This window comes from Hakea prostrata, chromosome 1 (genome assembly GCF_041222555.1).
Source record: "Hakea prostrata isolate BN-2017 chromosome 1, UWA_Hpros_2, whole genome shotgun sequence".
Taxonomy (NCBI): Eukaryota; Viridiplantae; Streptophyta; class Magnoliopsida; order Proteales; family Proteaceae; genus Hakea; species Hakea prostrata.
In genome coordinates this window covers 28,326,834-28,352,658 of record NC_142600.1, presented here as the reverse complement: position 1 = coordinate 28,352,658, position 25,825 = coordinate 28,326,834, and the positions used below count along the sequence as shown (strand labels likewise).

At 37.1% G+C, this 25,825-nt stretch overlaps 1 protein-coding gene across 2 annotated transcripts; it reads right to left on the bottom strand.

Moving 5' to 3' along the window:
- Window positions 1–473: 473 nt before the first annotated feature.
- On the bottom strand, window positions 474–20,040 carry ATSUV3 (ATP-dependent RNA helicase). Of its 2 annotated transcripts, XM_089138204.1 has the most exons (16): window positions 19,798–20,040; window positions 19,421–19,550; window positions 19,042–19,163; window positions 18,738–18,928; window positions 17,514–17,654; window positions 16,950–17,072; window positions 16,598–16,675; window positions 9,450–9,618; window positions 5,640–5,752; window positions 5,322–5,402; window positions 3,690–3,755; window positions 2,754–2,818; window positions 2,335–2,380; window positions 2,050–2,166; window positions 1,573–1,664; window positions 474–1,483 (listed from the first exon to the last, which is right to left on the bottom strand). In XM_089138204.1, exons 2-16 carry the CDS (start codon window positions 19,543–19,545, stop codon window positions 1,369–1,371), a joined length of 1,644 nt encoding a protein of 547 aa, XP_088994330.1. In that variant the 5' UTR covers window positions 19,546–19,550; window positions 19,798–20,040; the 3' UTR covers window positions 474–1,368. The 2 variants fall into 2 exon arrangements, with proteins under 2 accessions (XP_088994330.1, XP_088994335.1); XM_089138209.1 differs by having other exon boundaries at window positions 19,421–20,040.
- Window positions 20,041–25,825: the final 5,785 nt, after the last annotated feature.

Here is a 25,825-nt window from a genome sequence, read left to right as displayed (position 1 = left end):
TTTTTGTTTTTTTTGTGAGGTTCATTTAGGCCAGTTTGCGCACACTTTGATTACATCCTTAGAGGAAGCTTTGTCGTCTACAATGGTCAAAAGACTCAAACCCATGACTTCTTTACTAAGAAGCATAGATCTTATCACTCTACTAACCTTGCTTTGATATATTGTTATTCAGATAGGGAGTCAAAAACAATTTATTAAGCTAACATAGCCTTTTGGATGAAAACCTTAATCTGGCTCCCTGGGCCAACTCAACGATTTCAACAAATGCTTATGTGGTTGGTTGATCATCAATAAGCTATAGAGGTTTGCTTAACATCATCGCACTAGAACTTGTAAAGGAGGTAATGTTTCAGCGTGCTACACAAACAGGGTATTCTTCTTATGTTCTTAAAAAACGCATCTAGTACAATGCTACAATTGTGGATGGGAAACTAGCCTAGTGACTTACCTAGTTTATTGAGGTGATTTTCGAGATCATTAACTATACCATGCAAAGAAAGAAATGATGGGGCTAAACAATATGCTAGTGTAAATTAAAGAAACAAACACAACTCAGGATGTGTTTTAGGTGTATCTTATTAATTATATCCAATATGGATGCATATCAGCTAATATTCTAACGATGGATACTTTAAACCTTGGTTATTGGTATACATTATTGTGATACCTATTAGGTTTATAGTGCATTTTGAAACCAGATGTTTTTTTTGGCTCAGGATGCATTTTAGGGTGTGGACTCATACAAAGCTATGATCATCTGCCAAGTCCATAAACATTTTGTTGATTTACACCGACCCCAGACAGTGAGTCCATCCATTGGGCAATCCAGCTCCAAGCACACGCTCAGGAACCGTGTGCAGAATATCTCCTAATATTGCAGAAATATTGCTCAGACCATAAGATTGGTAAATTTGACGATAGGTCTCACCCATTGATTGTTAAAATTCCATCTACATGGTGGGTCTGCTTCTCAAGCAGCCATGAACAAATTGTTGCTGCATCAACTACCAAACTCAAGACACTAACCACCTCATAATATGTGCTTCAACATACACCTGGTACCTAATAATTTTGGTCTAATACACAATACAATGATCTAAATACAGTTGCACTGAGAATTCAGTGTTGTTTTTCCACTTTCTTTATTGACTGCCTGAGAATGTGATTGACATGGATCAAATCACCTTTTGGAGGGAGAACCACATAAATAAATACAAGGTTAAACAACATAGAGAGAAAAATGATACAGAATCAACACCAGATAAATCTGGCGTATCCTTGAGAAATATTAAGAATGAATTCCCATGGGGAAGGTGTACATGTGTGTAAATGTTTCCTTCATGTGTTGGGGTTTGGAGATACTATCCTTCATAGATAATTCTTGATTTCTGGTGGAAGTAGCGGTCTTAATTTTTTATGATGGGGTAACCTTCTTGCCCTTGGTCTCTCCCATCCCAGTCTCTCCAAAAACTCTTCTATAAGCCTGTAGATTTGGAGAACACACAGAACTAATTAACTTCTCAAGCAGCATGAAACAAATAAACACCAAGAAAGGCTTTGTTTGCTACTCACAGATTACAAATGGATTTTTGTGACGATGCCAGTTCACTGTCTGGGAATGAATCGTCCAGTCGAAAACTCAACCAGACATAAAGCTCCAATACCTTTGTAGCAAATGCCATGCAAATCAAAATAGCATTAGTGAGATGTCCTACTATCGGGGAGGAAAAAAAAGAAAAAAAAAGTAAATCCCCAAATACATTAATTGCTTGGATGGTTCAAACATTGAGTATTCAAAATAAGATAACATATTCTGAGTCACAATGCTTATGAAGTCCCTAGGTTTATGTCATATAGTGAACTTTGCAATTTCTATCCCTAATTGTACCACTTTCAGTGTAATCAGTTCATATGCTGAAATTTGTTGATATTTTTGGGAGCAACTCCTAGATTACCGAATGCTCAAATCTGGAGATTGATAACAATTTGGAAATACAGCATCTTAGTTTGTTCCAGAGAACATGGATGGCTTAAATAGAAACTCATTACCTTGTGAATTGATTCAAGTTCCTTGAGTGCAGCTTGTGTTTTCGGCACCTGCAGTGTCCCGGGAGTAAATATTTCCCGAAGTCGAACAATGCCCTTCCTTGCATAGGTTTGTGCAAACTGGTCCAGTTTGACAGGCTAATCAAATTAATTCTCAATATAAAAACATTTAACAACCCCATCCCTCCCCCCACCCCACCCCAAAATAAAATAAAAAAGACACAAAAGAAGAAGAAAAAAATATATCACCAAAAGAAAAAGTGTGGGAAATTTAAGAATGTACTATACCTGTGTAAGGCCCTGAGATGAGATGTCATCGTTCATGTCAACTGGGCTGTGATCACGGAATTAAGATCTTAAGATTCAAAAAAAAAATCAAAATATATATTTCACTTGCTCATCATTTCATAGATCAGTTTGCAGTATGTCAATATTCTAGAAAACTTGTCAACCAAGTGTCACCCAGGCCTCAAAATTAGCCTATCTATTTGATAGCAGGACAATCAAATTTGAGACAAATTATGATTCATATATGTTACAGAAATTCACCACTAACAATTCCAGAAGGCCCATTATTCAATAATTGACCCAATGGGGGAAAAAATATGTTTTGTTTCTTGTCAGTTCCAACAATAAAATAAAGTCAACAAACCAATTTAATGTGTTTGAACACTAGTTTTGTGTCAAACAAAGAGATAGGACATTACCTTATGCAGAAAAGGTACTTATCATGCAATCCAAGAGGCAACTCATCAACTACAGCTGCAACTTTCTGTTTTCAGTGAACATGTAGAATTGATGAATATAAACCACCATATAAAAAAAAATGACAAGTAGGATAGGAAAAAAGTATAGGTGTGTATAACCAACAACAGAACTGACCATGAGGTGGTGATAATTGATGATTGAGAGATTAAGTGAATATTTTCAGTAACTAAGCAAAAAGGGAACTTTTAAAAAGTAAAAAAAGGAAGAAGAAAGAGAAGTAGAGGATGATGTTGCACAAAGAATTGAAGTAGGACAAATAAAGTGGAGAGATGCATCTGGAATGTTGTGTGATCGATGCATTCCCTTAGAATTAGAACAAGAATTTTATACAAACATGGAGTTAGAAGCAAAGAAAGAACATATAGATAAGTTTAGTGTAGCTGAGATGGATAACTGGTAAAACTAAGAAGGTTAAGATGAGGAATGAAAAATTAAGAGGTAATTTTGAAGAGGCTAAGCTACATACATGATAACCTATGAGAAAGCTGCCTACGGTGGCACAAACACGCGCAATGGGAGACTTTAGATGCTCTAGTACGGGAGAATGATTCGATTTAACTTGAGGGAGCTGAAAGAGCCAAGGGTAAGCCAAAATGACTCTGGGAGAAGTGAGGAAAGGCATGCATAATTTAGGCCAAGTATGGCTTTTAATAAGAGTTGATTGGAGGGAAATTATCCATGTAGCGACCCAAGCTGAGTTGAGTTGTATAAGAAAAATATAGTCCACCCTTGATTCAAGCAAATTTAAACTGCAACCTTTTAAGTATTTATACAGTATTCAGAAGCATTTGAAATACAAACCATGTGTTAATAGCTATTGCAGTGAACTATACATGGGATAATATTAAGACAAAGAAGAAGGGAGCAAGTCATACCAACATTTCTTCACAGTCAGCAATGAAATAGTTTGAAGATAACTTTGCATTGTCCAGAAACTGTTCCTACATATGGGGAAAAAACAAGAGCAGATAATAAAAGAAAAGCAATGGACCTTCTGACTGTTGCAGCCAGTCATTTGAAAATAGAAGGCTGAAATAGTCACCAAGGAGCATTTACATTTGATTTGGATTTGTCACATTATGGTGGAAGGACAACATTAGTTTTGCTGTGCATGTTAACACATCCCTAGTGTTGTAAGTCATGGATTAATGGGATCAATTAGAGTGGATGCTCCTGATAATCACCAATTAGAATCTATGGAGTCATATGTATTTTTATCTATGAGACTTCTGTCTTTATTACCACAGTAATGGGTAGTTAGGGTTACTGATTTATAAAGGGATATACTGTATACTTACAATTGTTTCTTTTCTTCATTATAAAATCATTTTCCTCATAATTCGGGCATTCAGTCTAACCATAAGCCCATTCTCCCCCTATGGGTTTCATGGTATTAGAGCAGTTACCTTCTTACTGTTGTGAGAAAAGCTTCTTGGGTTTCTTCTGAGGGGTTCAGCCATCTAATGCTGCACGTATGTGGTTCTGACTGATCTGTTGAGATCTGGTCTGCCCTCCTCTCAATTAATAGATCTGTTTTGCCTCAAAGTTCTTGCAAAAGCCTAATTTTGTAAAATTTTCAGGAACCCTGCTTTCACTGGTCAGATCTTTGTGAGATTTGGCGGACTTATTCTCTAGGGACTAGGGGTGCAGCTCAAGATTTTGGCCTTGAGGGCAGGTCAGGGCCAAAGGTGGGCCTGGGATTAGTACTTGTCCCGCTCAACCTATCCCTGATTTTGGCCCTAATCCTAATGGACACGAAATCAACTTGCAAAGAGATTACTAGAGGGATCATTGCCAATAGGTTACTTTGTTTTAGGGTTTATGCTATCTACATTTGTATTTTTTTTTTAGGTTCAAACAATTGACTTTCTATACCAGATTTATTAGGGCCAAATCATGAACAAGGCTAATCAAGGATAGGGACAGGGCCAATTAGGCATAAGGACAGGGCCAAATGGCCGATCACGAATAGGGACACAGCCAACCCGTCCCAACAAGGTCAAATCAGGGACAATTAGGGCCTGATCGAGCTTGGCTTTGGCCCGTCAGGATTTAGGGTCAGGGTTAAGATGGAAATGGGCTTACCTAAGAGCATTAAGGGCTGGGATTAGGTTTTGTAAAGCCCAACCCAGCTCGTCCATGATGCAGCCCTATTATTCTCTATATATTGCTAGCACTTCCAGTAAAGTTTTAGAATTATCCAGGTGCATATGTGATTTTAGGGTTAGTACATGCAATTCTTTATGATTCTTTCTTCTAGTGGATTGGTTGCACTCACTGTTAACAACATTAGATTACGTTAGAGGGGCACTATATCATAGTCCACATGCCTCTTTCCCTTTAGGTGTACTTTCTCTTATAAGATAAACCATAGGTATGCTCAGTGAATATCCACACCGATTTATGCTAGGAACTCAAAAGATAAAGGATCTCTCAGAATATACAAAAGAAAGAAAGTGTTTTTCACTTAGGGAACTGCACATGGGAAGGAGCAAAAAATAACCTACCAGCATCTGGTGGAAGCCCATTGTTGGATATAAACGTGAGTATAAGAACAAGAGATCAAAGGTAGGAAATAAGCCAGCATGCTGCATGGTACACAATTTGGAAGTTTAGAACAGAAGGAAGGAATTTGGGATTAATAAAAAATCAAAGATCAAAAGTAGCAGGTATGATTAATTAGTGACCAACCAATAAAACATTAAAATCAAAGTCGAGAAATTTGACTTGTCAATTGTCATCCCTCTTTTTCCAAAGATAACTACATTTAATAGTGCATGATAATCAAGAGACATGCTTTATGACTCTCACACATTGACAATCACCTCTATTGTTGGAGAAGGTGACTCCAGCGATGAATGAAGTAAAGGTAGGTCATCTGCGTCAATGCACGTCACTTCACCAGAAGGATATTTGGATCCATATCTGCCAGCCCTTCCTAAAAAATTAAAACAAGCAAATCAATCCTACGTACCAGTAAGCTACACGTGTGGAATATCTTCCAATGGAAGGAGGGAAAAATAATAGAATAACCATATAATCCAAATCAGAGCAGGGAGAGGAGCAGACCTATATACAGCAGATCACGTAACTAGCTGAGCTTCAGTATTTTATCACATTGTCAATTACAAAATTGTGCAGTGGCCATCATTATCAAACATAGCTCAAAAACTTGGTGAGATCTTGGAACACAAGAATCTCAACCATCTTGATGAGATGACGTATAGACAAGAAAAATGCAAAATGTCAAATAACACAACCAAATTTTTTTCAAGAATCACGATGATATCTCCGCCTCCTTAGTACACAGTTCAGAGTAATATACTCATAGTATTGTATAGTTAGAATAGGGAATTAAGATGTGGAAGTTTAGAGTAGTAAGGTGTCTAACACTTCTATATTAGTCAATGTACTTGGATTGGTTTCTATGTAATATGCATTGTGAACACTGTATCTTGTGGTTTGTGGTAGAAATTTTTAAGTCTCTAACTACTTCTGAAGTAATTAGCTATCTTTATCTGCACAAATTTTGGCGGCCGAAATTTCACCCTTGGGAAAAACAAGACGAAATGTCCCAACTAAAATAAATGTAACATATCTTGGTTTGTCTCAATTAAAATGGGGACCGAGATTGAACCGATGACTGGAATGGACCATTTCGGTCCATCCTTTAAGTTAGAACTCACTGGCTTCAATGAGATCTGCAGAAAATCGTAAATCTTGTCTCAGTACTGCTGTGGAGATTTTGAACATCTTGCCCTTTTGTTTGATTTTCGCCTCCAAATTCTCAATCTCCCCCCCCCCCCCACCTTCAAATCACTACACTCCTTTGTCAACAAATATCTCCCTTACTGGTTCTTTGGGGATTAAACACACCTTGAAGTTAGGTATTGTTCATTCATCCCAAAATCTTTGATTCCTTAATGGTCGATGGCTTAAAACATGTTTGTTTGTTTTCAAATCAATATATGTTCAGTTTAGAAGCATGATCTATAAATGTGTCTTGCTAAATTTTTTTTTGGTAGTGCTAGTATTTTTTTAATTTTCTGGTTTCAATAAACAGTTTGATTATGCACTTTGAAAGAAGAAAAATAATGAGTATACATCAGATATGACATTTTGAATCTAATATATGTGACCACCATCACCCATGATGGCATTGAATAATTTTTCTGTTTTATTTATTAAAATAAAATTATTTGAAAATTATAAAAGATTTTCTGTAATTATTAAAAAATTGAGAAAAATACCAATTAGTTTCTGTTTTATACTTAAAATAGTGGAATACTAGTACAAGTATTTATCTAATTACTGTTGTGGCTTCTTATAATGATGTTTATGTAATTAGTGGCAGACACATGTCTCTCATGTTGTAGGATATGAATGAGTACTTTCCATTGATTTTTACACAAAATACCTCTCCCATTGTGTTGTTTGTGCTTTAAATAGGGTGTATGCAAAAACCTAGGTCAAAACCATCAACATCAGGCCAAAACTGGCCATCGAAATGGAAAAGAAAAGGTTTCGGCCAAGATGGCCAAAGTTTCGCTGCCATCCAGGTCTCAAGGCTGGCTGAAACCAGCCTCGACCCTGAGATTCTGAACCTTGGTCCTTATATGTGTTGCACGACTATCTCTCGTAGCACTCAAGCAAGGTGTAGAACAAGCAATTTTGGGGACAGACAATTACTACTAACCAAGGATGCAAAACTAAAACACCTAAAACAAAAAAAACAAATTGAATTAAGCCTAAACAAGTTTTCCTTATGGTTTTGGAGCCAACTATAAACTACTGCCATTTGCCCATCAAAACATCATTCCAAAATGAGAGCAAAAAAAATGCACAAAATTGCCAAGATCTCAAAGAACTCGACTTTTCAAGATGAGTTTTGAACCTTGGTATAAGAAAAAACCTAAATACAAGAGGGTCTTGGTAATAGAGTAACTATTACACAAGAAGGGGACCTATGCAACCTACCATAACTAAGAAATGTCAACAATTCCCCATGATGTAACCCTGGTTCTACGGCTTGGGGAGTAGATATTAAACCTTAAAATTTGGGTTCACTCAGGATACTCTTTTTATGAACCAGCTAACAGACAAAATAATTCCTGGGAAACTTTCTTGGTTATGGGAACCCTCCAGGGAAGGAAATTGAGTCAAATAGGGTATAGGAGGGGTGGGAGAATTAAGGTTTCAATCAACTAAGATGGGATAGATTTTGGATGGATTTGGGTACTAACAATTTAGGAAAGGGTTGGGAAAAGTTAGTGTTTTAACTATAGGCAAGATGGGGAGGGACAGGGAAAATCAAGGTTTAACAAAACATAAATGGGAAGGAAGAACTTTGAGGATCAAGATTCACACTCGAAGCTGTAGTGGAAATAGGGTAAAGGTGTCGGAAGGGAAGGGAAGAGTTGGGGGAAGTTTGCAGTTGGTCTTGGGAAGGTTTGGGGGCTTTCTTGATGGATCTTGACTTCTTTCTTGGCTTTTTTTATTTTCTTTCTCTTTCTTTTCCTTTTTTCTTGTTCTTTCTTGATTTTCTTTCCTTCTTCTTTTCTTTTCTTTCTTCCTAAGATGCCGCAAGATCAAGAAAAGGGAAAGAAAAAGAAAAAAGAAAAAAAAGACGAACCCCCCCCCCCCCGGCGCGGGGGGGGGGGGGGGGGGGGGGGCCCCCCCCCCCCCCCCGAGGGGGGGGGGGGGGGGGGGGCCCCCCGGGGGGTGGGGGGGGGGGGGGGGGGGGGGGGGGGGGCGGGGGGTTTTTTGGGGGGGGGGGCCTAAACTGCAGAATATCCTTGAATTTCAGAGCTTTCGCAAGTGTAAGAGAGGGAGAGAAAAGCTTGAAATTGCTGAAAATTGCAGAAACAGTAGCAAGATTTGGGAATCCATGACTACTCTCAAGTCTTCCTTCAATTCAGTTTTTGTATTCATCAAGTCTGATTTACATGAGGGTGTGGCTCTGTTTTATAGCCTTACATCGAAGGAAAATTAACTAAGACTCTAACAACTTGAACTCAAACTAGGGGATCGACTTTGGATTAGGATATCCTTTACAACTCAACACTTATCAACCAATTAAAAGGAATTTTCTAACTAACTAGCAAAAATAAATAAGTTATTATCCAGAAGGAATCTTCTTTAAAATTGATTCCAACTAGGACTTCAATATGGATATTGATTCTTTAATAACTTGACCAAAACAGCACCAAACTCAAAAATAAAAGCAGATACAATACCCCCGGACAGAATTTAGACAGCCCTTGGTGTGCCAATTGGGTCTGGTTATAGGGTCCATCTTCAAGGGATTTTTTTCCTTTTTCCGGGGGGGGGGGGGGGGGGGGGGGGCCTGGGCCTGGTTACATCACCTTATGTCTTACATGACTCACAAATCCACCTGAATCATACTGCTAGTTTCCTGGATGTATCATGTTACTTAATGTTGGCATCTTCTTTTCTAAGCGAAAATGCTACCAAATAAACATACATTCTACGATAGAAATAATAAAAGAATAGTTCCTTTCTCATGCACATGCTATTAACTAAAGGGACTACAAAAATAATATTAGAAGGAAAAAAAAATCTAACAAAATTGTCAAAGTAATAAAAAATTCTCATTCGAAAAGATACTGAAATACCTGCGATTTGTTTGATTTCCGGTATTGTTAGATCCCGCATTTCTATTCCATCGAACTTCTTCAATTTTGAAAATATAATTCTGGAAATGTTTAAGTTTAGCCCCATTCCAATGGCATCACTTGCCACAAGAACATCAAATTCACTACTTTCATCATTGAACATTGTTGCCTGCAGTCCTAAAGAACAGATTTACTCAGCCAGTAGCCAGAACCCATATTTACTGATCCCAAAAAAAATTACTGAAGCTCAACAACCAGAATAGTCTAAGTAATAGCACCAAAAAAATCCAAATATGGGTGTTTACAACCATGGTGGGAGATCTCGCCGAGATCTCGCGAGATATCTTGCCTTTTTAGAAAGGCGAGACGAGATCTCTGGCGAGATCTGCGAGATTGCAAATCTCTCGCCAATATCTCGGCGAGATCTCGCCAACGGGACTTTTTTGGCTGCTTTAGGGGCTTTTTAAAGCCCCTGTCTCGCTCGAGAGAGGCATCTCTCGCCTCTCTCTCCCCTCTATCTCGCTGGAAGCCCATATTTGGCCGGAAAACTTCATTTTTGGCCGGAATTTGTTGGGGATTCAACATAGCAACATCATCAACTCATCTACAACAACAAATTGAAGCATATTTGTAGTGATTCAAGCATATTTCAAGGGATCTTCAAGAAATGTAAGATTTTCCCCCAAATTTGATTTTTTCCAAATACAAGGTTCTACAATGATTGTATGAGTGTGATATAAATATATGTTGATGTTCAAGCTTAGATCTACACTTTCATGGAAAAAAATTTAATTTTCTGTTATTAATTTTTTTTTTTTGAATTTTCGTATTTAAAAAATATATTATCTGAAAAATTAAAATTAAAGATTATAAATAAATACTTATGATATGAATGTGATTATTATTTATGTTAAACTACATTTAGAGGGCTACAATCTCATGTATTAATATTTTGATTATCATGCTTGCTGTATTTTTTTATATTTAAATAGTTAAATAAAATAATTATGAAAAATAATATTTTATTAAAAAATTATCTTTTTTTTTTAAAATGATGCTTATATTATGTAGTTTATTTTAAAAATACAAACATGTCTTATTGAGCATTGTATATATGTTATCTTAGAACAAAGTGTGTGTTTTGTTGTTTTATAAATTATTTTTACATAAAATAATTATAAAAAATAATATGTAATTAAAAATTTATCTGTTTTTTTTTTTAAATGATGCTCATATTATGTAGTTTATTTTAAAAATACTAACATGTTTGTTTGAGCAGTGTATATATGTTATCTTAGAACAAAGTGTGTGTTTTGTTGTTTTATAAATTGTTTTTACATGTTTTTATGTATCTAAAATTATTCTAATGATTATTTGGGAATATTCATGATTCATGTATGTATTTTAGACTTTCAATGCTGTCATTTGAATCTTAAATGGCAACTAGTGGGGTGGCGGCCTGGTAGTGGGACTCAAGACATTGCTTGGCAACATGGGGATTCACCTGACAAGAAGAAATCCCGTGCAGTATTGCCTCAGCTTTGAATTCGTGGTTCAACGTTAAAGCAACATTTGGCTGGTGGTTATAAAGATGTTGCAAGTGTCCCGGGTTCCTTATGAGTCCAAAAAACAATTGCAGCAACTTTAAGGGGAGGGAAACAAAAAAGGAAGAGATGGCAAAAAGCAAAGGGAATTTGAGGATATAGTGCTATCTAGACCTACTCTTGATGTTGATGAGGAATCAAGCGATGATGAGAGAGGAGGGGGTTATGGGTGTTGAGTCACGAGCCGAATGGAAACAGATGAGGCTGCAATGGAAGCTAGCGAGGCATCCTTACATGCATAGTGTGAGGCAATATGAACAAACAAGGGAGCGGTGGTTCGGGGTCGGGGGCATCCATGCCACCTAGACATAGTTTTCGAACCTGAAGGATCGAAAGGAGGAGGAGGAAGACTACACATTATGATTCCACATTTGACCAAGACCCCTCCCTCTTCAACCAACAAGACATCTATCAAAGAAGCATTCCCTATATGTTTTTGGAGGTAGAAGCGTATTGAGGAGGAAACTAGGTTATCAATCAGCAAATTCATGCTCTATAACAACATTGCACCCAATGTAGCCAAAACACCATACTATCGGGGGATGTCAATGCAGTTGCTAGGGCGTGTGGGGTTAAAGGCCCAACGCTTGGGAAGTAATGAATAAATATTTACCCAGATAAAGCGGGAGGTGGATGAATACATTGAATCATTAAAAGAACAATGGGTACATATGGTGTTCTTGATGGTGATGGATGGTGGTCCTACTAGACAGTCCATCATTAATTTCATGGTGAGCTGCATGGAAAGACATCCTTCCTCAAGTCGGTGGATGCCTCGGATAAGATCAAAGATCCACTACCTTTACAAGCTTCTTAGGGAGGTGGTCCTCGAGGTAGGGCCAAAGAATGTTGTCCAAATTGTCACGGATAATGGTGCAAACTTCAAAAAGCTGGTGAAATGTTTATGAGGAAGAAGAGCAGCGGGGATCCACCTCTTTTGGACACCATGTGCTGCTCATTCAATTGATCTTATGTTGAAGGACTTGGGGAAAGAATCAATCATCTTGTGGTTGAGAGGGCTAAGGTAAGTAATTTTATTTATAACCATGGTTATGTTTGAAGATGATGGGAACCCTGGGTGATCTAGTCGATGGATTGACTGATTGCCACCAACTATGTAGCTCAAAGCTTCGAGAAGTGGTGGGTCTTCGGCACATGTTTGCAAGTGGAGTGGTTTGGTTGGCGTGGATCTAGCCATCCCGATGCGTACTAGCCCAACAAACCATTGCTGATGATTCCTTTTGGAGGCGTGAATAAGACACGGGCATTATAGGCCTATTGTGTTTGTTTTAACGATGGTGGATTCGGAGAAGAAGCCCACAATGCCCCACATATATGCTGCCCTCCACAAATGAAAGAGTTAGTTGAGCGCTGCCCCTAGCACCTTCAAATCCTACGAGAGGATCATCGATAATAGATGGGAGATGCACTTGATGCATCCTTTGCACTTGGCTGGTGAGTCACTTTTAAGTCTTTAAGTTTTTGTTGTATACTTTAATTTAGATTCTTTCTTTGTTATAACTTATAACTTATAATTTATAAACAAGTAAGTTAGTAAACAACCAAATCACTAAGTCACTAACCAAATTTTTTATTTCCACAATGCAAGCTTACTACCTCAACCCAAAGTACCATTCAGAATGATCTGGGGCTTGATGTAAAGTTGATGATCACGGTGCAAGAGGTGGTGGGAGCTTGTGTCAAATCCCATCATGCAAGGGACAATTAATGGAGAGGTGAGAACTTATTCAATTGTTTCTTCAACTTCTTGCATTAGTGCATTAGCCATTAAGCATATACATAATACAATAATTGAAGAATTGGTGTACGGTCGGGGGTTCGGGGATGCCTCTGGGAGTTTTGGAAAGCCTTTTGCGGTTGCACTAGGAAAAAACTGATCCTGGTAAATAGTTCACTACTCTATAAGTCATTAAGTCTATAAGTCTATAGACTATAAGTCTATAACTTTATAAATGATAACCGATAAGTTATATAAATATAAAGATTTGCTTGCCTAATGCATTCTTATTTTTGGTTATGCGTGATGGTGGTTTCTATTGGAATTAGTGCGCCAAATCTCGCATAGCAATTAAAGTACTCTCACACTTGCTCATCCTCCGGTTGCGAGAGGCTGGAGCACCTTCTCGCTCATCCATGTAAGGTGCATTGGGGAGTAAGAGGCTCGAGAACTTGGTGTATGTGCATTACAACATGAGATTGAGAGTAGGGCACATACAAGATAATATAGATGACGACAATCGTGACCGATTGAGTTGATCGATATATTCCACGGCCCCCGGAAGATGAGGAAGATGATGTCATATATCGGTGGGTTAGGGATCGGGTGGCCATGATGGGCCGAGGCGCCTGATCCTACCATTTCTGCTCTGTGGGCCTAGATCTTGGGTGAGCACCTATCTTCGATGAGGTCGGTGCTGTAGCGGCATCGGAAGGATCATCTGTACCATTTGTGGAGCCACCCGTCGACTTCAACAACGAGGTGACAACTAGTGTGGGGATTCGGATGATGATGCCGATGATACCACTCATACCAGGCCAAGTGGCCCAATCACATCGAGTTCGAGTCGTGGAGGCGATCGGGCTGTCGTGTTTCGGTGGAAGTCGGCGTCGACAAAGGGAGTCACCCGACTCACCTCCACCAGTCCGAGTCATCCGACACATGTGAGCCACAATTCCCCTATCTCTCGGACTTATAGTAGGAGTCGGAAGAGCGGATCAAGCAGGGCGGGGGCAACCGATGATGATGCGAGCATGCATGATCTTGAATTGAACATGGGAAGCATGAGCCTAGATCGAGTGATTCACAACAGCGAGCCTATCATCGGGGTACCAATACGGGGATCACAACACCGGGTCGATTACATGGGTATTCTTCTTATGGAGGTCATACTATTCCTCAAGACCCTTCACCGGAGAGGTATGCATATGGGGTGAGGTGGGTTGTTAAATGAGTGGTTTAGAAACCCGTACCCAAATACTCAACAACTATATGAACAACAACAACAACAATGGCTCTTTCACCCACCCACGATTGACGGTTATCCCGATCGCTATTCCTCCAAAGATTCGACATGCAAACATATAATGATCATATAAACCGATATGTAACATACTTCAGTGATCAATTGACTTGGGAGTCATATGTGGCCACCGTTCAGAATCAATTGATGCGGAATGTTGAGTGATACTCTTAGTCTTGTAACTTGTAAGTTGTAAGTTGTAATCTTCTTAATTCTTATGGAGTTATGGTTGTAAAATTTTGAAGACATTTAAGTGTTTAACAATTTATTACTTTGAATCTTTGATAGTTTGAAGTTTGAACTTTGATCACTTGTTGACTTGATTCTTGAATACTTGATGTGTAATGTTATTGTATATTTGTATTTGATACTTGATGGTTGATAAATGATAACTCATTAACTTGAAGTCTTGAATTACTTGATATCTTTACATAATTACATTACATGTTGTCTCTAACTCTCTAAGACTCTAACTCTATATCTATAATCTCTATTCTCTAAGACTCTAACTTTGCATTTCACAGAATTTCAGTTTTACACATAGGGTCGACGTAGGAGACATAGTTAGGGTTATTTTCTCACAAATCTAAGGCCACCAATGTGTTCAAAAGGCCTTAAATAGGCTAAATACCAAGTTTCAGCCTAACCAGAGCCCTAAAACTCACCGAGATGGGCTACCGAGACTACCGCCAATTTTCTGGCATATCTCGACCGAGATCTCGCCATCTAGGTCGAGATCTCGGTATTTCTGAGTGGCGAGATCTCGAGCGAGATCTCCCACCATGTTTACAACTACTGCACTAACACGACCTTATCCCAGCCCAATGGTGTTGGCTACATGGATCCTTTCAAAACAAAGTAGGGAAAACTGAGATTCACACAGACATGCAAAATGAGATAAGAAATGTCGAAATGGAAAATGAAAAATGAAAGTGACAGCCCAAGAAATCAGGAAATTTTCAGCTACTTGGGAGTCAACAATATGGATCATTACGCTCCAATGGGCTGTATCTGCGAGCATACTCATCAAAAGACCAGATTATGCATGTTCTTCAAAGCCTAACCTATGGTCATTTCAGGCCTGCCCTTAGCACTTTTAGTTCCTTCATTTGGAAACAGATCACTCTTCCCTGCTGCCTCCATTGGCCTCCAGGATTTAAATGCATTCTACCTTTAATCCATACACAAACATCATGCATATACACAATGGGAGCTTCAAAGCCATTTAAACAAGCACTGATTACTACTGAAGTTGAGTGTATTTGCAGCCCTAACAAAATGAAATACCCATTTGACCATTGCATGGTTACCAAAAGGCGACCTTGACTTGCAAACAACAAACAAATTGAGTATTTATGTCCTCATGAAATGGTGCATATATAAATCATAAAATGTGAAAAGATATTGATGAATTTAACCCTCTAATTATTACTAGTTGATCGCATATGGATAGTGAACCCGATTAGAACTTCAAAAGCTACAAATAGAACTAGACAATCAACAAAAGAAAGCAACAGATAAGAAAAAGATAAACAAAAGCAATCTGTCAGTCTGTTCAGAAAAAGTAAAATCACAAGATTACCATCATCACAACCATAGAGAGGACCATACCATAAACTGAACCAAAACTTGTAAGTCTAAATTACATGCATGCTATGGGCCACAATTAGACTTACAGGAGTTCGAATCAAATTTAAATAACTCTAAAAGAGAGGGGGGGGGGGGAGAGAAAAAGCTACTGCCAAGACTCTCTCTTTATGACTCTATGCAGACACTTAGCAGAAGTAGTCAAATGGACTCATTTATATTTTTTATTTTCGGATGCCTTATGAAAGAAAACTCAGCAATATCTATAAACAGTGAATACAAGATTACTTAAAGAAGAAAATTCCACAATTACTAAACTAGAAAACAAATGAGTTCACCGCTTTTCATAAATTAACAACATTCAAATAAATAATTTTCTTTAATGTTTGAGCCTTGGCACAACAACTAGGTTCTGAATTGCAACCTGTTGGTTATGGGGTTGAAACTTGGACACAACCTCTCCTGCAAATTAGGGGGTAAGGCTGCATATATTTGCCCCTCTACTCTGAAGTAGAGGGAGCCTTGTGAACTGGAACTCTCTTCTTTAATAATAAATGCTCCTGCAGCTCTGCGTTCACTACATTAATTGAAACTTACAGGAAGTAGTAAGCCTGTACTTAGCATACTTTTTACACTTCCTATCAAAAGTTAAATCAGGAATAGAAAAGAGAATTGGATTGCCAAAAATTCTATAACCACAGACATAGCAGAAAACAAATTTATAGAAGAGCATAACTTCACAGTATCAGAATACTGGAAATGGAAATGGACCACCATGAAACTGCACTCTCAATGTAGAATGGAACAAAAGTCATATTTTTCAAAAGGAAACTGTTAAACATTCAAACAACCACATATTATTTTTCTAAGTGTGCAACTAACATTTATGCAATGAAAAGTTGATGAATTTAACTACCTGTCTTGACCGTGTCTCTGGGGGCAGTGAACCATAGACCACGGAGCAGAGATGTCTTCCCCCGCTCTCAATTTCTCTCTAGCGACACAACAGATTAGGAAGATAAATAATCAAAATATATATAAGACAATTTACTAATTGAAGAGATGATATCACTACGAGAAAGATGAACAAAAAAACAACCAAGCACACAGAAAAGCATAAGAAGCATGATAACTTTAAATTGTGGAACAAAACTAGAATTTTGATTAGGAGTAAAACAACAGAACAAAAGCACCCCAACCGCTCTGCTTTCCACCCCGAACCCCCCGTGCGTACATATGGAGGAAAAGCAAAAGTAGTAATTACCTACCTTTTGATTGTATATCTCATGCCTTGAAAAGGATACTATACAATCACCCGTGCGTATATTGGAGAAGGATCCCAAAGGAACCTTTGATGGAACCAAAGGTGATAGCCTCTCATAGGATTGAACCTTAAAAAAAAAAAAAACCACTCATCAGCAAAATGTTATAAGATCACCGTAGAAACAAAATAAGAATCCAAAGTCTTTATTATTGAATAAGAAACAAAAGTATAGCTCCAGTGACAGGATTGGCGACACAAACATTGATCCAGAATTCTAAATTTGACAAATTCATCAAAAAATATTCAGGGGCATTTTATCTGTTACTTGTAAACTACAGCTACCAAATTTACTTGTTTTGGCACAAGGAGAACTCTAACCCTCCACCCATGTCCCTCTCAGAACTCAACAAAGCATCTATTATTAGAAATGACATTTTTAGCAATCCATAGATGAAGGCGAAAATATGTCAAAGAGAAGACCAGCCCTGTTTATCAGAAGATGGGAAGATCTAGTAGGAAAATATTAAAACACTATAATGTAGAGTCTTAAACCCCAAGCAATTAATACCTTGACAACATCTCCAGTTACTTCGAGTATTTCCTGAATAAGAGGGACAGCAGCAGCATCTCCACAAAGGTGAAGTTCATCTGCAGATATCCCTAACAGTGCACGAGTGAATGCAAAACCTCTTGTTCTACATCCTATCATCTGGAGAGAAAAGAGCAAATACAATAATGAAAACAATGACAACATAATCTAATGGAGGGAAACAAAGATAGTCAGGTCATTATTAGTTGACTTTCATCAAGAACACAAACTTGTGAACCACAAAGAAAAGGTAGGGAGAAAGCCTCCTAGCATTGAAGGTAGATAATTATATAGGTGGAGGATAAGGATGACATATCACTGTAGGGATGCGTTGTCAACGGTGTCAACGTACTGTGTATGTGTTGCAATTAATCCATGCCCCCACCCAAAAAAAAACCCCACCCACATACAGAAGCATAATGAAACAGAACCAAAAACCTTGGTTAACACTCCTAATTGTGCTACATACCTTGTTTTAAACATTAAAAAAAAAAAAATTTTTAAAAAAATTAAAATCCCTCTAGTATAGGAACCAAGAAACCCCATCTAATTCCTCAATGTCTCTGCTGCAAGAACCTCAGAATATCACAGAGGTTGACATAGCATAAAAACCAGTACTTTACGTAGCACATAGTGCATGAGGCACCTCATAATGTATCAGCATGTGCATGTGTTTGACTGCACAATATGGTTTAAGAAATTTAAAATGTGTCTTTAATGATCTAATACATTGTCAAGACGCTTAGGTTACTAACTCAAACAGCTCAACTGCTTTAATTGCACTCAGACGTCTGGACCAACATACAGAGGTGAGGCATAAATTATTTGGTATGACTTTGACAAAGTAGGGATTGGAGAATCCTACATAAAACATTCAAAAACAAGTTATGAGCCTTTGAATCAACTGCAGTAGCAAAAGAAAGGCAGTGCATACCAAGATTTTTCCCAACTAAAAAGAAAAAAGGTAAAAGCAGCAAAACTTAAACGCCAATGAGTTGCTCATTCAAAATCCATGAGCTCGATTATTCATGCAAATTTCCATCCTGTGTGCACTGAGAGTACTATGAAGCTTTTTGTTTAACATCCACACCTAAACTTTTCATGTTACTTCTCAGAAGAGTGGGAGGAGAGATGTACTAAGTCTCACACAGCTCAACAGATACGAATTGATTAACTAAGGCTCAAAAGTGACCAATGACATGCCTGAATTTCATCAATAACAGCACAACCGTAATCAGCGGAAACATCAGCCATTTCAACCGTCACAGCCTTGTGCTTTGCACCATCAACCTCCTCTTTCTCTTGTCCTGTAATCAGGTCACATGGAACATTGGCTTTATTTAACCTTTTTGACACCTCCCATGCCAATAGTCTTAAAGGACCACAGTATATTCCTGCAATAGAATAAAAGACTAACATCATAGTAAACACATAGCAATCTGAGTTTTCTAAATCATCTAGATGGTCATATGATTTATTTTTTTTTAAATGTTAGCAGTTATAAGACCTGTTAAGCTTGATTCTAATTGCTTAAGCGCATGGTATGTTTTTCCACTGTTTGTGGGACCCACATGAAGGAAGACATTGCGCTTCTTTTTTCGAGCATTTGGGTACCATGTATGAGGTCGACTGCAATAAAATACAGACTGTAAGGAAAATACTCAAATTTGAAGCAATTCAACTAGACAGCACTGTAACTTAAGGTTTTAATACAAAATGTCAATTATTGAGTACCTGGATTTGCATCCGAAAACAAAAATTAATAAGTGACGGATTGTAATACTCAAACAAATTAAAAACCGCTGCAAATAATAGATAAACCAATCCAGTTCATTTAAACTACTACTGGATCAGAATACTAAATACACAATGGAATGTCTTCATACGTTAAGTCGGTGAAGTCGAACTTTTTTGTACCAGCACTGGAGCTACTAAATCTCCTTGAGCTTGAGCCAAAGCTATCAAACACGAAGCGTACGTGCAGTTTCATCTGCGGCCGAAAAGGCTTCATATTATCTGCGAATATAAACAATGAAATAATAACTCGTTGCAGAATCAAATATTCTATCACTGTAGTTAAAATGAGTACAAGAACAAGAACGAATTTGAAACCTTAACGGATGAAAAGAAAGAGGGCAAACTATAGAACCAAAAGCAAAACTCTCAACTACTCATCTAATCCCCAAAACCAAAAGAACAGACACTGAATGAGAAAAATAACGCCATATGAAATAGAAATAGGATTAAAAGATATTCGACTGACCAAAGAAGATAACCAAGATAATTAACGGAGGGAATTTCCCGGAGAAAAAGCGGAGGCGTCATGTGAGTGATAATGGTCGCCGCCACAGAAAGACATGAATTGCGGCTTCGAAGCGAAACGAATGGATGATTATTGCTGTTCAAAGTGGCGAAATCCAATACAAAAGTTCTGTATCATCATCATTTACTATTGCAGATCGCTTCTCATGCCAAGAATTTCGACTAGTGAAGCAAAGAATCGTGTCCTAAGGAATCATGGATATTCATGCCACAGATTGGCCCGGCCATACTAGGATTGATGAATTCGATTACCGACCCGGGTCGACCGGTATCAACTCAGCTCAGTCAAATATTTTTTGGTAAACCAGGTCAATCAATTTTATCCTTTTTTTTCAGTGAGAAAGAAGAAAATAAATTTAAATCACACAGCAACAGTATCATACATTAGTTGTCGATCTTGGGATTGAACCAAAAAAGAAAAAGAAAAAAAAGTTGTTGATCTTGAGATACAATCGAAGATTGACCCTTTTATATTGCCCGACGGATGGTTTAAGGAAAATTATAAATGGGGAGTTAGAACCAAATTTTATATTCTAATTAAATAGACTAATATAGCTAAGCCTTTATATACATGATTTTAAGTACCTCATGATACAATACAATAGTCAATATATGTCAACATTAGATATAGCCAATACGTTATATATTGATACATATCTCCCTCTTTTTAAAAGATATATAATAGATTGAAATGAAATGTATTGGTTTCGATATATATTTTCTAGAAAATCACATAATTGATACAATATTCCATGTTAATACTTTAAGCCTTGGTATCCACGTGCTTTTTTTTCGAGGGGGTGGGAGATGGGGTTGCGTCTCTACATAGTTTTTTTTGGTCAAACGTCTCTACATAGTTAAGAAAACCATAACGTGGACTTTGCAAAAAAAATTATTTATTGTGAAATAGGGAAGGGATTTTTTTTTGGTTCATAGAGTAACCAAGGGGATCACATACAATGAACTGTCTTAAATTATGTTAATTTTATTTTATTAATAAAATAATATTAGTTTAAACCTTAAGAATGGTGATTTCGAAAAAAATGATTCAATGCTAACTCTAGAAATTGTAGGACCAAATGCAATCTTAAGCGTCCATCATTAGAATCCTGCAGGCTGCATCACACTCCAAAAGAAATTGATATTTTCTAACCCTAAGCATGGAATCGTTTGGGCCTAACTGAACAATACAATGGGCCTCAGATTGGCCTATTCTTAAATTTAAATGTCCATGTCCTTAGAAAATATCACTTTTAAGGATTTTTCCTTCTTCCCACATAGATTTTCCAAAAAAAAATTGGCAAATATTATTTACCATCTCCCTTAGTTGACCAAATGATACTTTACCCCTTTTCAATTGAATTGTATCATTTTACCTCTCATCTTACATCATAAAGATATCAAACACCTTCCTTTTTAATTAATTTATTTCATTTAAATTTAGTATTTTTCTAAAACCCAAAATTTCCTTTAACTGAAAAGATATTTTAGTTTAAACTCCAAAATTACCCTCAATCACCTTAGTAATTAATATAAAAAATTACCCTTAATTATTATTATTGTTAAATTTTTAAAATACCCTCAATTACCTTAGTAATTAAATCCTAAATTATCCTCAATTAATTTTATCCTTATAACCCAAAATACCCATATGCTTTTAAGTCTAGCCATATTTCTTTCGATAAGGGGAAGAAAAATAGAAATTAATTAAAAAACCTAAACGTCTTTCTTATATTTCTTTTTCTTTATTTTATTTATTATTATTTTTATCTATTGTAATGAAAAAAAAAAAAGACAGGATTAAAGAACATAAGGGTATTTTGGGGTTTTAAGGATAAAAATAGTTGAGGGTAATTTGGGTTTTTAAATAATAAGATAATTGTGGGTATTTTGATATTTTAATATAATATTAATTGAAGGTAATTTAGGATTTTAACTACTTGGGTAATTCAAAGCTTAAACTAAAGCATCTTTTCAGTTAAGGATAATTTGGGTTTTAAAAAAATATTAACAGTACAAATAAAATTTAAGTGAAAAAATTAATAGAATAGAAGTGTTCTTTGTCAAATGTCAAGTAAAAGGGAGATATGTGATATTATCCAACTAAAAAGAGGCTAAAAGGGATTTGTCATTGGTCAACTAAGAAGCAAGGTAAGTGACATTTACCCAAGAAAAAAGATTTCGGATATTTCTTGCATTTGATTGTTCCAATGACCATGTCCAAAATAATGGTCTCATAAGCTTTGCTAGAGTAAAACTTTTGATGTCAGGATTTATCCACTTATATTTATATTTTCTTGAACACTAGTCTGTCTATGAAACAAAGTTAATATTAGCTAGAGTTGGAACACACTACTAGGTAGAGCCGGAGGCAAAATCAGGATTTAAAATTTGGGAAGAGGGCATGGGGTGGATTTCATATATGGAAAGAGTGCCAAATGACCAAAATGCAAAAGAAAAAGGAAAACTTTAATAAAATTTGGTGGGCCGGGGGGGGGGGGGGTTCATTGCGCCTGGGGCAACTCTACCTCTCGTTAAAATATAATCCGTTATTCCTTCGACTACTAAAGTTTGGATCCTCTACCTAGAAGAGAATCTTGTTAGTTTTCTTAAATTAAAAAAGACAAACATAATCCTTTGATTACTAAGGATGATCTATCCTGAACATAATAAGATAATCTTGTTAGTTTTTTTAAAATAAAGAAGACAAACATTCTTTGAAACTAATAATATGTTCATCGTAATCATGAATGTTACAAGAAAAAGAGATAGAAGTTAGAAGAATGCGAAGAGAGCTTAGATAAGATGACGAAAACAAGACAGAAGACAACCATCCACATTGTGATTTGATGGCAACATGGAAGTTATTGGGAAGGTGATAGCTGACAAAGATCCCAAAGCAAGAAGATTAATTGAATTGAAATTGACAATGGACAAAATTAAGGTCTTTGCTGTGATTTTTCTCTCCCAATCTTGACCAGACAAAAAAGGTTGAATGCTTTTCAAGTTTTAACATTAATATGTTATAGACTATTCAGATTATGATTTATTATTGTACCTGCCCACTTACCATATAGGTGGCGATGTATCATTTGTCTTATTCTTTATAGTTATCCCGTGATATTTTTGTCCTGCCTCCCAGGTATCATATAAGTGGTGTATCAATTTTTTATCTTTTTCCCTTTTAATAAATGGCCATCCATGCATGCCCATATCTTTTTCTCTGGTTTGGAAAGGGTTGTTTAGACTGGTGCATCAGTTATAGGGTTGTCTCAATTTCAATGTGGTCATGTATAACTGTCTTGAACTCCAGAAAGTTGAAACTTACTCACCAAAGAAAACCAAACCTGTGTGAATGAATTGACATAACCAATTCTACACCTTGTGGGTTTCATACTGATATTTCGTATGTGAAATATCCTTTTTTTTTAGTTGATGTTCATGAAACTGTGACAGCAACTCGGACCCTGAGTTCTAGAAGGATAGTATAGTGATAGATTAGATTTGTAATGGTGAAGTGACATCATCTGAGAGTATATGTCAGAAGCTACAGTGAAGTACCGAAAACAAAAGTGCTTTGGGTATTCTTTTTTAAAGTTCAGAAACCTCACAGGGTATCTCCCATTTCCCAGAAGCTGAGCTGAAAGAAAATGACATAAGAAGAGAGCCCATCTCTCAATTCTCATTCTCAATGCCAAAAAAAAAGAAAGATTTGAGGACCAAAAGCTCTAAGTAAGCAAGAAACGGTCACTTGAGCAAGGGAAGGGTTCTTTCAAAGCTGAAAAAGTAAAAGAAAACACAAAACTGCACAGCCTCCCTTAATACCAAACTCCAAGAGATAATACTTTGCCCCAAAGTACGAATCAAAGATCACCCTTTGACTGCCTTGTTAGTCATCATTTCCCGTTTGATTGGAACAGAGGTATTTTGGGAATTTCATAGAACTCAATGGCCAACAATGGCAAGAACTTGAATGGCTGTTATCCATTTCATTTTTGTTATTAAGAATTGATGATAATCACTATCATCATGAACTACCACTATTGAAACAGCTCTAGGTTGATTTCCTAGCAGTTCAAGAGATTTGAGCCTTGTGCCCCTGGTTTTCAGATTAAAAGGTTCTTAATTATTGGAGTTTGTGGGCTTCAAGCAGCTTATATGAAAGATGAAGAAAGCAATCCATTTGCAAGAGAGAGAAGAATAATTTAATTGATTTGATCAGATCGGATGGTCGAAAGGCGATGACGGCCCACGTGGCATACGGTGTAGGAGATAAAGATTACCAATCATGCACATAAGAGAGAATGAAATCATAAATTCATCATATCTTCATTGAATGCAAACATATGGTGTCCCCCTTAAGAACCCGTTTGAAGAAGGTTTTTTTTATCATGGCTCCATGGAAACAAGAAAAGATTTCAAATGTAGGGACTCTTTGTCTAGCCTCTTTAGATTTCCATTTAACCATATAAGGGACCCAATCTTTCCTCTTTAGTTGATGATGGTTGATAGTTAGATACAACTCTTCACTTTTAAATGCTTTGGTGTGTGTTATTTTAATTCCTGAGACCCACACTGAGGTAAGTAAAACAATCAAAAAGCACATCACCTACTGATTTATATCTGCCAGATTTAATGAATAATAGACAATGCTCATTTGGAAGTCCACTCCTTAGAGACATGAAATAAATAGATTGACAGGAGAAGCATATGTTAGTGGAAGCTTCACTTGAGCTAGTGCTTTTGTGTGTGGTGGTGAAGACTGGAAGAGGATGTCTTGAGCCTTTGAGCTGGGGCTGCTAAGAATTATATCAATTTGGGTAATGAAGATTAGGGCTTCATGGGACCAAGTTTTGATGTGCTTCGCCGTCAATTCTATTAATTTAATTGTTCAACAGATAAACTAATAGCCTACTCGATTGTTTCAGAATTGGGACATTAGAAATATGCAAACTAGAACTAAAGCTAATGGAGCCAGAGTGAGAGACACAGTCTCCCACATAAGGCATGTGTTTTAAGGTTCAGTCAAGGAAGATTTCAAACCCAGAGAGCAAAAACCAAGAATGAACTTTGCTCTACCAAGACAAGAGACCAACTAGGGTGGGGGAAAGGAAGGGGGGGGGGGACAGGTATTGTAGGACACAATTTCCCAGAAGAAAGCATGGGTGAGTACTAGGGCAATTTTGAGCACTTGAGCTTAGGGTAAGGAACCATGGATGGCCCAACATGATCCTAGACTAAGGCCTTTCATGAAGACAACCCCTAAAACCATGCGGACAAAGTTTTGTATTTTATAAGAACAAAATCTAATAAAGAGAACACAAAAGCCTAAATTAGGATAAACTGTTCTTTAAGTTTCTGTGGACATGAATCTAGATTGAGTAAAAAAGAGCTCCAAGATTGCCTAACAAGTTCCCTAAATCCATGTAATCCGAAATCCATTTGCACAGAGAAACCAAATACTTACACATTGCTCCACAAAGGAAAGGTAAGAATTTGAAGGTTTTGAGAAGATACAGTAGTTCTACAGATAAACCCAACCCAAGAAGCCAAGGGAACCAGTAAAAAATTAGAAGAAAGAAATTCCCAAACCCCAACAAAATTGCTTGGAGAATCACATATTCTCCTCCCTCTAAAATTCCCTTTCAAACATTCCTTACAAACATAATAAAGCCTTACCCACAGAAAAACTGGTGATTGGTCTGGATTTTGTTTTCTGGTAAAAAGATATGAAATATAAAAGGAAGGGAGAGGAAAAGAACCAAAGAAAGAGAAACAAACTCTTCTTACATGCCCTTTATCTTTTATTTCTTCTTTAACTGCTTTTTGTCACAGAAGACCAAAATGGGAGGGAAGAGACCAAATGGGAGGAGGGTCCTTAGGATTTAGAAGACCTTAACTTTTCTGACCGCGGGCAAGACTAGTTCAGAGGAAGGAGGAGGGATGGACGCCAGCAGGGCAGTTTTTTG

What these genes read in the sequence shown, in the direction of transcription:
- ATSUV3 (XM_089138209.1), bottom strand. Translation starts at nt 19,545, where the DNA reads ATGAAGCCTTTTCGGCCGCAGATGAAACTGCACGTACGCTTCGTGTTT. An exon ending in CTGACTGTGAAGAAATGTTG is followed by an intron (nt 2,819 to 3,689) that starts GTATGACTTGCT and finishes CACTGAAAACAG; the next exon opens with AAAGTTGCAGCTGTAGTTGA. An exon ending in CATCTCAGGGCCTTACACAG is followed by an intron (nt 2,167 to 2,334) that starts GTATAGTACATT and finishes AAACTGGACCAG; the next exon opens with TTTGCACAAACCTATGCAAG.